Here is a 15,003-nt window from a genome sequence, read left to right as displayed (position 1 = left end):
AAGAGTTGACTAAGGGAGGTCCGATAGCTCCATCAGGACTGTAGCACCTTGGGGGGGGGGGGGATAATAATATAATGATATAATAATAAAAAACAAAGTCAGGTTCCTTGACTGAATTGTCAGCATAGAGGCTATCGGTTCAGAGGGCCTCATTCGACTCCCGACCGGGACGGAAATTTTAACTGCGTATGGTTAATTCCTCTTGCTCAGGGACTGAGTGTCATATTCATCTTTACAATATTCTCTTCATATACACACAATACACTACCTGCCACCACAGAAATATAATAGTGAATACACATTCCTCCACCTAAGGTTGGAATCAGGAAGGGTATCTGATCATAATTAACACATGCCGATGCCAATCATTGGGATAAAGCCAGTGAAAAATGAAAATCCACAGCCTGTTTCCACTCATTCGATCGGATCAGGAACGGAATGAATGAAGCCCCTATCTAGTGGTGAGGATTGGAATTGTGCAGGCTGCCACAGCCTGTCGCACTCCTCTGGGGCAATGATTAATGAATGACAGATGAGAGATGAAATGATATTGGAGTGTGTCGCTGGAATGAAATATGACGGGGAAAACCGGAGTACCCGGAGAAAAACCTCCGCTTTGTCCAGCACGAATCTCACGTGGAGTGACCGGAATTTGAACCACGGATCCCAGTGGTGAGAGGCCGGCGCGCTGCTGCCTAAGCCACGGAGGCTCTCGGGATAAAGCCAGTAAGAAAGATAAATATAAAATCGAAGAAAGGCATATCTGAGTATACATATCATGCCTTTTCTTGATGGAAGCAGTACTTCTGTATCCGTCTCTTGGCATAGGCCAGAGCAAAGTGTAGCTTCCACTGAAGTCCCAGTCTCATCCATGGCTGTGACAATATGGAAGCTGCTGGGGTATGGGTGGTGCTGAGTAATGACATTTGGAGCACAACCATTGTATCTGAGTGTTATGAAAGGTGTTGCTCATAGGGTCAGTCGTGCTGCAGTGGCACATTCTGGCCCACTGACGAAAGCAATGGCAAACTACCTCGCTCCTCATCTTGCCTAGTACGCCTCATTTGGGCTCTGCCATTGGTTTTTGCTGTTTGCCCTATAACTGCATAGCCTTTGGTGGTGCTATTTGAGGATCCAACCAGCCTCTGGGCTGATGACCTAACAGACGGGCATCTCTGCTCGAAGTTAAAATGTACTCTTTTCTGTTAGGTCGGATATTATCTAGATATAATTGTCTAGATGAGCCTCTACTGGTCTAGCAGAGGGTGCAAACACATTCTCTGATAAGCATTCAATGGCGAAGCGACTATAATTCAAACTTATTGAAGTAATTTATCATGTGATTAGGAATTCTTCTAGTAGCTTCTTCATAAAAATATTAGGAAAGTGGTTGCCAAAAGTGACCAGTTACAACCTCAATCTATCAACTCTGAATTTTAATGGTGCTATTACATACAATCGCTTCACAAGATCGGATCGCTGTGCGGTTAGGGGCGCGCAGCTGTGAACTAGCATTCGGGAGATAGTGGGTTCGAACCCCACTGTCGGCAGCCCTGAAGATGGCTTTCCGTGCTTTTCCATTTTCACACCAGGCAAATGAAGGCCACGGTCGCTTCCATCCCACTCCTAGCCCTTTCCTACCCCATCGTCGCCAAAAGACCTATCTGTGTCGGTGCGACATAAAGCAATTGTAAAAAAATAATAATAAGAAAATGAGATCGGATCAAATAGATCATACGTCATTCCTGCAGATACGATATACATGTCAGTGATATCAGTGTCAATATTGAGTCCGTGTTTTAGACCACAGAGATGGGAAAGCAAACATAGATAACGTATTACTAAAAGAGCAATCTTTCACCTGTGACGGAACGGAGCAAAGTTTTCTGCGAAATGTCACATCACTTTCGTTCACTCTTACACGTCTGGCAAAATTTCTTCGTTAATATCTTATTGGTCCGAAAATAGCCGCTCTGTTAAAATTTTTCGAGAGGAATGCGCAAAAGGAGGCGGCGGAAGGAAGATATAGAGATTAAGAACTGCATTTCATACGATGTGGAAAGCCCTAAAAACACTAAATAAATACCATTCAACACATTAATCTCTTGTTGCAGTATTTCTAGGGGCTGCTTGGCCGAGGCGGTAAAGGCGTGCTCGGTGCACCCTGAAGGACGTGGGTTCGATTCCCCGTCAGGAAGTCGAAAAATTTAAGAAACGATATTTCCACTTCCGGAGGTGCATACGGTCCTGAGGTTCACTCAGCCTACACCATAAATGAGTACCAGGTTAATTCCTGGGGGCAAAGGCGGCCGGGCGTAGAGTTAACCACTCTACCCCATCAAGTGCCGAGGTTACGAATGGTGGAAACCTTTGCCTTGTCAAGTGCCGAGGTTACGAATGGTGGAAACCTTTGCCTTACACCCATCCAAAGGACTTCGGAGATGACTTTGCTTCGTGCAGTATTTCTATAAATATTTATTTTTTCCTTTGCGATGAAAATGAACATTTTGTTTGACTATCTTAATACTATTTGTTTTACGTTGCACCGACACGGACAAGTCTTACAACGACGATGGGATAGGATAGGTTTAAGACTGGGAAGGAAGTGACCGCGGCCTTATCTGGTGTGAAAATGGGAGACCAAAAGGATCCGTCTTTAGGGCTGCCGACAGTGGGGTTTGAACCCACTATCCCCTAGATGTTCGATTTTGTTTAACTAGAAGACCTCTATTAGGATTATAACTTTACCTTCCGCAGCCCAGTACTCGCTACATTCAGCAGCGCGCGGAACGACTGTCGTTTGTTTACACGCTTGGGCTTCGAGCATACAAATATCTATGCTCGAAGTGCTTGGGAAGGATGTTGTCAAGCAGTGCTCAGTGCTGACAACTTCTCTACTTAGGAACTGATGAGTGAGTGGTGCTTCGATAGCTGGTGGTGGTGATTATTGTTACATGATTGGTCTAGATTGGTTCTTGCCGTGCGGACGGTTAGGATAAGACCTGGACAAGACCATTGGTCTAGACTGGTTGTTGCCGTGCGGACGGTTAGGATAGGATCTGGACAAGACCAATGCTGGTCTGGACGGTTTCACGCCGCATGTTTATTTTACATGGTATTTTTTGTTTGTGCTTTTATTCAGCCGGGGTTTGTAACGCAATGTATTTATCAGCATTGATGGCAATGACGTCACATTCTGTTCACGTTGACCAATGAGAATGCAAGAAGCTACTTTACCCATGGCCGATGGCAGGTGCTGCTCTTTATTAAGTTACTAGCAAGATACCCGTGCTTAGCTATGGTATTATACTGAAATTTATAATTGAATGCTTATTGTTTTAGATATATAATCCGCCGAAATTCGCGATCTGACTCGTTTTCTGCGAGAATCCGCCAAAATTCGCGATCTGACTCGTTTTCTAATAGATTACGGCAAGTTTCCTCCCATTTTTCAATCTTTCTTTCCAGCAATAGATTTCGTATTTACCGGGCTAGGTCCAGATATTCCACCCGGTCAGTTGGGTCCCTAAATCTTTGCCATCTTTTCCTATAAGCATTTTTAATATGGCTCAAATCCTTCAGGAGATCCGGCGTGGTGTCGTCTTGGGTGCCTTGGCGGTACTGAACCCGCGGCCGGACTGCATTCTTAGTCATTACCCGTCCAGGACCTGTTTCCAGCGCGGTCCGCACATTTGACGACGGTCCAGAACATTATTATTATTATTATTATTATTATTATTATTATTATTATTATTATTATTATTGTTAGATCTGGACCCCACAGCAAGATGCAATACCGCTACTTGGCGGTAAATTACATCTGCTGCCATTGTCATTGTTGACAATGTGACCAGCACCATTGTCGCGCGTAGGCAAGTGTGCGGGATTTCTGGCGATACGAATGACATACTTCCGTGCATTATTGACCTTATTATAGAGGTGAACAATTTGACGGTCAATCTCATTCCAATCGTTTATTTCAAATGTGTTTACATTTTCATTTATATGCCAGGAGAATCTACTGTAATCTAAGAACGTTCTCCGAAGGAAAAGATGGCTGTTGAAAACGAACCCAGGAAAGATTAAAAATGATCGGTTTATGATCAGAATAAGTACATCGAAAATCTACAGCCTGCTTCCAGTCATTCGATAGGGTCAGGAATGGAATGAACAAAGCCCCATCTAGCGGCGACAATAGGAATTGTGCCGGCTGCCGAAGCACTCCTCTGGGGCAATGATCGATGAATGACAAATGAAATGAAATATTGGACAGTGTTGCTAGAATGAATGATGACGGGGAAAACCGGAGCATCCGGAGAAAAACCTGTCCCGCCTCCGTTTTGTCCAGCACGAATGTCACATGGAGTGACCGGGATTTGAACTATGGAACCCATATGTGAGAGGCCGGCGCGCTGCCGCCTGAGCAACGGAGGCTCCTTATAAGTACATTATGAACAGTAAAATCAATTGGTCTCACCTCCTTTTATACCCCACCGCCGTTAAGTTTATTTACCCTTCCCCCCAAAAAATTAAAAGAAGGCGTGTTTCTTTATGTTTAAAGGAGATTCCAAACACCAGTGTTCACGTCTATTACCTTCAGTTTTGAGATATAAGTATCCCCATAAAAATAATTCACTTTTTTCACTTCCTTTCACACTCCCCGCCCCCCGCCCCCAGGTGAATTTTCCAGCAAAAAATACTTGTTTCTTTAATAGTAAAGGATCTTCTAAATACCAATTATCACGACTCTAACTTCTTTAGTTTTTGATTTATGTGTCCTCATGAAAGGAATTCAACTCCTTTTCACTCCCGTCCCCCAAGATGGTCCCCCCCACAAACGCGCTTTTCTTTGTTTTTAAAGGAGATCAAAATACTAATTTTCACGTCTGTAACAACTTTAGTTGTTATTAGATGTATGTATTCTCATACAATTAAGTCAATTTTTCAATTCTTCCCCCCCCCCCCTTCATTGGATTTTCCGAGAATACGTGTTTCTTTACTTTTAAAGCAGATTCCAAATATCAAATTTCACGTCTGTAACATCTTCATTTTTGAGATATGAGTAGCCTAATTAAAAGAATTCAACACCATTTTCAGTCACTTTTACCCCCCTTCCACCCAAGGGGTATTTCCGAAAAGTAAAAATACACGTTTCTTAAGTTTTAACAGAGATAAAAAAATACCATTTTTCACTTCTGTAACATGTTAAGTTTTTTGAGATATACTGTAGAAATTCTCGTTTTAAAATTTCACCCCTTTTTAGTTCCCCTTAAGTGGAGTTTCCAAAAACAAATCACCTATGTTTACATTTACAGGCGATTCCAAATACCCACTTTTTACGTATGTAACATTTTACGTTTCTCAGATATTCTGTAGATATAGTCTTTCAAAAAATTCACCCCAATTTGTCACTCCTGTTTAACCGCCATTAATTGGATTTTCCAAAAGCAAAAAAATACGCGTTTCTTTATTTTTAAAAGAGATCCCATATACAAATTTTCAGTTCTGTAATATCTTCAGTTTCTGAGATATATGTATCATCATTAAAGGCATTCAACCCATTATTCACCCTTTTACACTCCTCCTATTGGAATTTACAGAAAATAAAAAAAATACATATTCCTTTATTTTTAAGGGGGAAGATAAATACCAATTTTTACATCTGTAAACTTTTAAAGTTTTAAGATGTAGACACACTCATTTTAAAAATTCACCCCCCCCCATTATTTGGATTTTCCAAAAACGAAAAAATACCTGTTTCTTTATTTTTAAATTAGATCCCAAATACCAATTTTCAGGTCTGTAGTATCTTCAGGTTCTGAAATATAAGTAGCCTCATTAAAGGCATTCAACCCCTTTTGCACCCCTTTTCACTCTTCTTATTGGGATTTTTCGAAAACAAAAAAATACGTGTGTCTTTATTTTTAATGAAGATTCTAAATACCTATTTTTACATCTGTAAACTTTAAAAGTTTTGAGTTATAGATGCACTCGTTTTAAAAATTCACCTCTCTTTTCACTCTCCCATTAATTGGATTTTCCAAAAACAAAAAAATAAGTGTTTCTTTATTTTTAAAAGCGATCAAAAGTACCGATTTTCAGGTCTGTAATATCTTCAGTTTCTGAGATATAAGTACCGGTATCCTGATTAAAGGCATGGTGATGACTATGAAATGGGAAATATTAAATTCCCCTCTTGCGTTCATTGTTCGAGCCCCACTTTCGGCATACTTGAAGATGGTTTTCGTGCACACAAGACAAATTGTGGTCCTTTATCATAACACAGCGTCATTCTCATTAGTGGGGGTCGAATAACCCTGAACCAGCCATTTTCGTCAGTTTCGTATTTTATACTTTGTTACGAAGTTACATTGGGTGAAATTCTCAGGAATTTCATGATAAGTTTAAATCTGTTTCTGGTGGTGATTATTGTTTTGAGATGAAATGCAATTGGATAACAATCCTCGCTTAACACTCATCAGACAGAAAATGGAAGATACGTCGGAGAATGAAGGTATCGGAAAAAGAAAGGGAATGGCCACGACGGGCGAGAAAATGAGACTCCCCAGGCCTCGCATCGGAGTCGGAAAGGACTAAGAGTTGACCAAGGGAGGTCAGATAAGAAAGATCGAAGTGAGGAGACTGGCACAAATAATTGGAAGCAATGCCAGTCACCGGGCGAGTTGGCCGTGTGGTTAGGGGCGCGCCGCTGTGAGTTTTTCCGAGGTTTCCCATTTTCACATCAGGCTGTACCTTAATTAAGGCCACGGCCGCTTCCTTTCCCACCGAGCTCGATAGCTGCAGTCGCTTAAGTGCAGCCAGTATCCAGTATTCGGGAGATAGTAGGTTCGAACCCCACTGTCGGCAGCCCTGAAAATGGTTTTCCGCGGTTTCCCATTTTCACACCAGGCAAATGCTGGGGCTGTACCTTAATTAAGGCCACGGCCGCTTCCTTCCAATTCCTAGGCCTACCCTACCCCATCGTCGCCATAAGACATATCTGTGTCGGTGCGACGTAAAGAAAAAAAAAAAATTGAAATATTACCCTCTCGTAAGAGGCTGACTGAATGATCAGCGTAGTGGCCTTCAGTTTAGAGGGTCTCCGATTCGATTCCCAACAGGTTGGGTTATTTTAGCCACGTCTGGTTAATTCCTCGGGGGCTGACTGTTCGTATTAATACGAACATCTTTATTTACGTATAACAACACTCTATCAACCACCTCATAAACACGCAATGGTGAATACATCCTCTACATAGGTTATGTGTCAGGAAGGGTGTCCGGCCGTAAAAGAGAGTTATGTCCAAATGTGCGAAACAGTTTTCTTGTTTCTCAAGACCCCTCTGCTGTCAGACGTCGGAGTTCTTCAGGCGCATTGCAAATGCTTTTCTATCCTGAGGGAGGAGACACGTTTCTTGTAATACTGTTCCTCATGTAGTCGCCAGCTTCTCTGTATATTCCTTCCGCTCCAGTCATGGGCGTGCTCTTCCTCGTCTTCCCGCCGGTCGTACCTTCGCTATACTGGTGTCATGTACGGGGCCCCGTCTGCAAATGACGAGGAAGGAGAAGGCGGAGGAATTACACCTTGTTAAGAAACCACGATCTATTTCGCCTGGGTGATAGTATCCTGTTTATGGACTTTGTCCGGGTACAGGCGAAAACCTCAAGTGCAGTGGAGGCGGAGAAAGACCTCGATGGGGCGGATCTGACGCAGGAGGCAACCCTTCTGTTCAGGGTAATTAGAACTGGACCTGCTGCCTTTTGAAATGATGGGGGATCTTCACAGGCCAGGAGAAGGGACTCGATAAGAAAACTGGCAGGCTGGTAGGCATAGGGGGCAGCCCCTGCAATCGACTAACTCGTTAGGGCTAATAACCCACTTAGGCGAATATTATGCAGAGTGAAAATGGACCCAGAACTCATTCGTGTAAAAGCAGAAGAAGAAGATTACCCTCTCATACGAAGATGGCACAGCAAAGTGGAGAGAAGTATAGGAACTGGGAGAGAGGAGTGTCAGAGTTTCCAACCCGACTTGGCAACTTTGTGTGGAATTTTAGTCGGACCAGTGTGTGGCAACGGGAAGAGCACCCAGCCTTCAAACACAGGCTAAGTTCCAAATTGAATTTATGTGTTCCGTCAACAGCATGTTAATATGCGGAAGTAACGTTAAAAGACACACCACTAAATATAAACATATGTGCTCGTTGTTTGTGTTGTTGTTGTTTTTGTTGTTGTTGTTGCTGCTGCTGTGAATCTTCTGTTATTTGCTTAGAATGCTAGTTACCTTCTTCTAAGTTCGCTGGTACAATCGCAGACAAAGCAGCCCATTTTTTGAAGGGCGGGCAAACAAGTAGACAAACTATGTCATTTCTACTTCTTGACGATACAGCCTGTGGAGGGCTTTGGCCTCTCGTCTCCTTATCATTGTTGTTGGCATATTAAAGCCATCTGGTCTCACACAAAAAAATATCACCTCCCCTGGCTTAGATACCATTGAGAAGAGTTCCACTTTCGCTGCCGGATAGTGGCTCAATCGGAACATTGAAATTGGTATTTAAATCACTCAACTGCCACATCTTCGAAAGGTCTGCTATAATAATACCTCTTTACCTACATCCTGGTGGGGTCGCAGGTGCGAAATATGTAGAAAAATGTGGAATTGGCCCAGTTTTACGGCCGGATACCCTTCCTGACGCCAACTCTGTGGGGAGGAATGTACCAGGTGTTTCAGATACATACTCCACAGTATGTTGGGTTTCAATACGTGGGAGGCGGAGGCGGATTTGAAAGTGAAAGATAAAACACGATGTATGTATGTCTACCCCTTAGTTTCGTTTCTTAGTACGCGGGGGGGGGGGGGGGGTAGCTGAGATGAATTTATCTGCCATGATTTTACGGCCGGATGCTCTTCCTGACGCCAAACTCAGTTGAGTTAATGAAGATGAATGATGGTGAATGAAATTGGGTGAGGTGATGGAAGGAATCGGCTGTGGCCTATGAATAGGAACTGTCCCGGCATTTGCATGGAGGTGAAAATGGGAAACCATGGACAACCATTCTCAGGATAGTGGATGGTGGGGTTCGAACCCACTCGTCTCCCAAATGCAGAGCTTGGCCTCAAGTCGAAACGCTTTAATACCCGCGGCCACTCTGCTCAGTAAGGATAAAACACAGTATTATGAATATTGATGTATCTTTCATTACAACAAATGTTCAAAATACCCCTTTTCCTGTTCCACATATACCGTTTTTCTTATTATGCACTCTTTGTGACAAGAGGAATGTATATTGTTATCATACGGCCTTTCAGCAAATTGAGTTCTCAGTTAGTCCTTTAACTTTCGGCCTTACGTTGTTGCGAGTTGTCGTTTCGTGCATCACAATGAAAGCTCATACAGCGGACCGAATAGACAACCCATTGTACTCTGAGTTGTCCGGCTCCATGGCTAAATTGTTAGCGTGCTGGACTTTGCTCACAGGGGTCCTGGGTTCGATTCCCGGTGGAGTCGGGAAGTTTAACCACTATTGGTTAATTTCGCTGTCACAGGGGTGTATGTGTTGTCTTCATCATCATTTCATCCTCATCACGACGCGCAGGTCGCCTGCGGGAGTCAAATCAAAACACCTGCACCTGGCGAGCCGAACATGTCCTCGGACACTCCCGGCACTAAAAGCCATACGCCTTTTTTTTTTTTTTTTTGGTACCGTGGGGTATTAACTATTCCGTGTTTCTGTGGTAGTTGGTAATGTGGTGTGTTGTGTGAATCTGAAGAGGAGTGAATTGGGATAAAACACAGACACCTAGAGGAATGAATCAAACTCCTCCATTTAAGTCTCCGACCCGGACGGGAATTGAACCCGGTACCCTCGGAAATGCAGGTCTCAACGCTGACGATTCATCCAAGCAGCCGGGCGTTATTATTATTATTATTATTATTATTATTATTATTATTATTATTATTATTATTATTATTATTATTCAGCCTAGATGCTTGACCGACCCTATATTAACTTGGAAAATCTGTTTTTCCCAGTTTATTCCGTTTTAAGGACATAATTTTGTTTCTCCGCTCATTATTTGTCTAGGGTGGGCAATTCTTTAAAAATAGTATTTTAATTTTATTAAAGTACACATTTTAAAAAGAAATCAATAAATGAGGAAACGAACAAGACATGAAGAATGGACTAACACTAGAATTTGTGTAGAATTAAGAATTAAGAAATGTTTGCTAGGTCCTATTCCTTCCAAAAATAATTGAGATAATTGGTAACCCTGTGGAAGTGTAACGTTAAAAAATAGAATGTTGAAAATAAACATATGGCTTCGTTGTTCCTGTTGTTGTGAATCTATTTTTGGTTGCTTACGAGGGAATGAAGTTTCTAGTTTTAGGTGACTATTGATATAGAGTCAAAACTACGGGACCTTCATGTTTCCATGGAGGACCGGGTTTCGAATTGCGGTCGCCGTAGCGGCAAGCGAGTGACGACGTCAGTCAGTACTCTTGACTGCGCCCTATAGCGAAACAACAGCAACAACATCTATTAAAATCTTATAAATGAACTATCTGTACATTGACAGTCCTTTTTTCTTCCTGTTACTTAAGTCAGTGTTAAGTTGTAGTAAAGAATGTGCCGGGCTGAGTAGCTCAGACGGTAGAGCTCTTGTCTTCTGAGCCCAACTTGGCGGGTTAGATCCCGGCTCAGACCTATGGTACTTGAATGTGCTCAAGTACTTCAGCCTCGTGTTGTGTTGATAGTTTTACTGGCACATAAAAGAACTCCTGCAGGACAAAATTCCGACACCTCGGCGTAACTGAAAACAATAAACGTAGTTAGCGAGATGTAAAATAAGTAACATTATTATTGATTAGTAATGAATGTTTTTATTTTCAGACAACATGGACGCCTCCCCCGCTGTCGCGCCTAGTACATTTGGTGTATGGGATTACGTCATCCTTGGCATCATGCTTATATCTTCCGCATCCATCGGCATCTACTACCGCTTTACTGGAGGTCGACAGAGGACCACTCAGGTAAGCTTCAATGGATTACATGTGATCACGGCGCCTTTAATGCTCGTGAGCTAACGATACTGTAGCATTTGGAGTGAAAATGGTGATTATAATAATCAATCTTCCATACTTGGTCGGCTATCGTTAGAAAACGAGTGACCAGAGGAAAATTTAACTTTGTATGAACCTTTAATAAAGCATGAACTGGTATTGCTTATTAAGGAGTACGTTAAAATGTCTTTGAATGAAGTACAGTAATATGTACATCAGTAAGAAAAACGCTGCACAATTTGCCACGGATTCTTAACATTGTACATCGACAAAGATTACATCATAAGTAGGCCTACTTTTTTATGGCGTTACAGCCTATTGAAAGTCAGAGCCTTGTCGACTAGTTGTTTTCCCCAGAAGTTCCTCTTTGCCGCCAGACGTCATCACTTCCGGATTTTGAGCTTACGCAGGTCGGCCTCGACATCGTTCAATCATCTGAATTTCGGCGACCGACAAAACGGCTCGTGTTCATGACTTTCTTCGGAAATCTTTGAATGTTTATTCTCTCCATATGACGGAGCCATCATAGCCGTCATAATCGTCGGGGCGTCATAGACTCGTAATTGTTCTACCTCATCATTGGTTCGTATCCTCCACTCGTTGTTCTCACAAATCGTTCCAAAGATCAATCGGAAGATCTTCCTTTATCATATGTTGAGATTCCTTTCTTTTTGTCCACGTTTGAGCACCGTATATAACGATACGTTTTATAATATTGTCTTGTATACCAACAACTGAAGATGTCCTGGTACCAAGGTGTATCTGAGCAGCTTTCGGAAGCTGTACGATTACCTTCCACTAATCTCCCTTTGATTTCCATAGGTACTTCATGGTTCTCTGTCGCGGCGCCTGTACGATTTTAAACTACTCCAATCTCCGGTATCCTTCAAAATTCGTTTCCTTCTTCCATCTTGTCTCGTTTCTTGTATTAAAAATATATTTCAGTTGATAAAAGGTCCCACCTTAAGCTGCTTTTTCCTCTAGCACTTTCAGGCTGCTTGCTGGTTATTTGTAGGGTTGCGACTGTGTCCCTATTTCGGCACACTGCGCCGGTGCACAGTTGTGTTCCGCTGTTCCGGAACACCGAGTGGCAATTGTTCTGAAACATTCTCAAGCGAGACAGAGATAGTGAATCGCTATCCCGTCGGCAGCGCCACTATGCACTGCCCTTCGCCTACTAGCTGACTGTCGATACCGGCTGTGTGCCGCCATGTGCTGAAATGTTCCATGTTCCGTGTTCCGTCTTCTGTCATATCCTCTTTGTTCTGTGAGTTCCGTTGCACCGGCAACTGGCCTTCGGTACCTGCGAATATCGTAATGTGTTCTGTTTTGTTTTCAACTGTTTTTTAAGAGTATTTTCATTGAAGCCTAGTAATATAATCGTACGAAACACGGTAAACTTTGCATAATGCCGCACCGGAGACCAGTTTAGGACTCTTTACTAGGCTATAATAAAACCAGACAGAGTCAAATGCAATTTATGTTCTATTTTGTCTGTAAAGGTATCTCAGCCGGCACAATGACAAGACATTTCAAATTTAAACATCCCACAAATTTTATTTTCGTGTTCTGTTTGTATAGTTTTATTTTTAATCTCCTGTTCCGCTTATATATGGTGCTTAGTTTTATCTTGTTTTCCTTGTATGGGCTAATTTTTATTCTCGTGTTCCGCTTGTATATTCTGTACCTAAATAGAGTACTGACGAATGTTTCATGAACTTTGCGAGTATATTTTTAATGGGTGAAAATAACATTGTGACATTTGTAAACATATCTACTGCCAGTGTAAATGTGACAGGTGTATTTCAGAATGAATGAAAACATTCTTATCCTAAAAACAACATTTAGACATGATTTTTTTGGGTGCGTATTTCAGAGTTCCAACTGCTTTTCACGTGCCGTGAAGTTTTAAAGTTTTATCCTGGCCCTAATTACTCACAATACAGGCCGATACATTCAACTGGTGAAAATACCTGTACTGCCTTTGTAACCGTGTTATGTGGATTTCATATAACCTGGTGCAAAACCTGCACTTCACTCAATTCCCTACATGCCTCACCTTCTCAGTTCCAGCGCAAGCTATCCTCTCTCCTCGGTCAACACAGCACCCCTTCATACCCTATCATCCCTAATGGAACATCTCCATCGAACATCCAGCAAAAGCTGGAGATATTCAGCTCCCACTTCCGCAAACGGTTCACTCCTTCCCCCTACCATTACTCATCTCCGCCCGATACCGCCCTTTACCAGGATCTCCTTTCCTCCCCCTTCCTTCGACCCTCTCCTACTCACACACTCGCACCCCGCGTCCTAAACATCCCGATAACTGCCTCCGATATTACTAACATCCTAGTCCGCACCCGCGACACCGCTCCAGGTCACGACCCAATCCGGTACCGCCATATCCGTCAAGCCCCTGTCGAACTCCTCACGCTCCTAGCATCTCTCTGTACATTCACACTCACTTGCGGTTTCTGTCCCACCTCCTGGAAGAGATCCACAATGCTCCTTTTCCCAAACCCGGAAAAGACCGATCCAACCTAGACTCCGACCACACCATCTGTCTCATTACAATCCTTGCCCAATTTCAACCTAGTCCGACCGTCCCTACTAATCACCTTCGACTTTAACAAGGCCTTCTACTCCGTCTGGCATCCTGCCCTTATTTTGAAGCTCCACTACTTCACACCCCCAGGCTCTTACATCCGATTCTTCGCTGCCTACCTTAATAACATGTATATCACTCAACGGCCACCTATCGCCACCCTTCCCCATGTCCCTCGGTGTACCGCAAGATTCACCCCTCTCCCCACTACTCTTTATTATTTTCGTCGCCGACATTCCCCAGTCACCACCCATCTAAATCCTTTAATTCGCCGATGAAACCGCCATCCTTGTCCCACTCCCTTCCGTCCAGAGCATCAATAAAAACCTGCAACCCTTCCTGGACACCTTTACCTCTTGGTGCGACCGATGGTTCCTCCACCTCAGTCCTTCCAAAATTCCAATCCATCCTAATCCGACCTCCTAAACGGCGCTTTTCCATCACCCGCAATTCTGCCAGCCTCGGACTCGCCATCGATGACTCCCCCATCCGCCCTTAATCTTCTCTCAAATACCTTGGCGTTACCATAGACCAGCATCTCACATTCCGCCCCATTTCCAGAATCTACAGTACAAACAAATTCCTCCAAAAGATCGCATCGGATACGTCGGCTTGCCGGCACCAGTTGGGGGTTTTCGCACCTCTGACACCCTCCCTTATTCCATACCAAGGAACTATAAGACATCTTCCCTTTCCCCAAACTTGACACCCACGTCTCCCTTCTCTTCCAGAGATTCCTCGACAAGGCCCTAGAACCCAACAACCCTGTCGCCTCCCAGTTCCTACAATCCACCCTACGATCCCCCATATACACCCACTTCACTACCACCGCATCCTCACCGAACCCACAGACCGGCCACCTCCACAGGAACAGGCTGCACTGGGATAAACCTTATCCCAATTCCCCCCACCCCTTCAAGTACACCGTCTCCAGCAATGGTCATCAGTGGATAACAGTTACGTGCTCAGACAACCTGTTGGCTCTCTTCACTGCTGACCTCTCAGCTGTACCATCTGTTATCTCGTATTCTCCATACTCAATGTAACTTGTACTTCATATTCAGTTCACCTATCATTGCATGTATAAATGTATTTGCATATATAATTACGTCATATTCAAAAGTAGTTAGTAAGTCAGTGTTCACGTAAATTCTACCGATCTATTCATTTGTACATATAATTCTTCCAGTTCATTCTTTGTTTCTAGCATTACAAAATTTCTGGAAATCCAGATGCAACTCTTGTTCTATGTTCCACCAGCATATATACTGAAAAAAAAAAAAAAAGGAAGTCCAGTTCACATCTATATCTGCAATAGTGTACTTAAATTCAGAT

General features: G+C 43.1%; 1 protein-coding gene across 1 annotated transcript in view; it reads left to right on the top strand.

Moving 5' to 3' along the window:
* Nucleotides 1–15,003, top strand: part of LOC136875641 (putative sodium-dependent multivitamin transporter) — a 207,775-nt gene that overhangs the window by 56,663 nt on the left and 136,109 nt on the right. The window contains exon 2 of the mRNA XM_067149183.2: nucleotides 10,894–11,033. Coding sequence (XP_067005284.1) covers nucleotides 10,899–11,033 — 135 coding nt within the window. The 5' untranslated portion in view covers nucleotides 10,894–10,898. The remainder of the gene's footprint in view (nucleotides 1–10,893; nucleotides 11,034–15,003) is intronic.

Source organism: Anabrus simplex, chromosome 6 (assembly GCF_040414725.1).
Source record: "Anabrus simplex isolate iqAnaSimp1 chromosome 6, ASM4041472v1, whole genome shotgun sequence".
NCBI classification, from domain to species: domain Eukaryota; kingdom Metazoa; phylum Arthropoda; class Insecta; order Orthoptera; family Tettigoniidae; genus Anabrus; species Anabrus simplex.
This window is presented reverse-complemented; position numbering and strand designations above follow the sequence as displayed.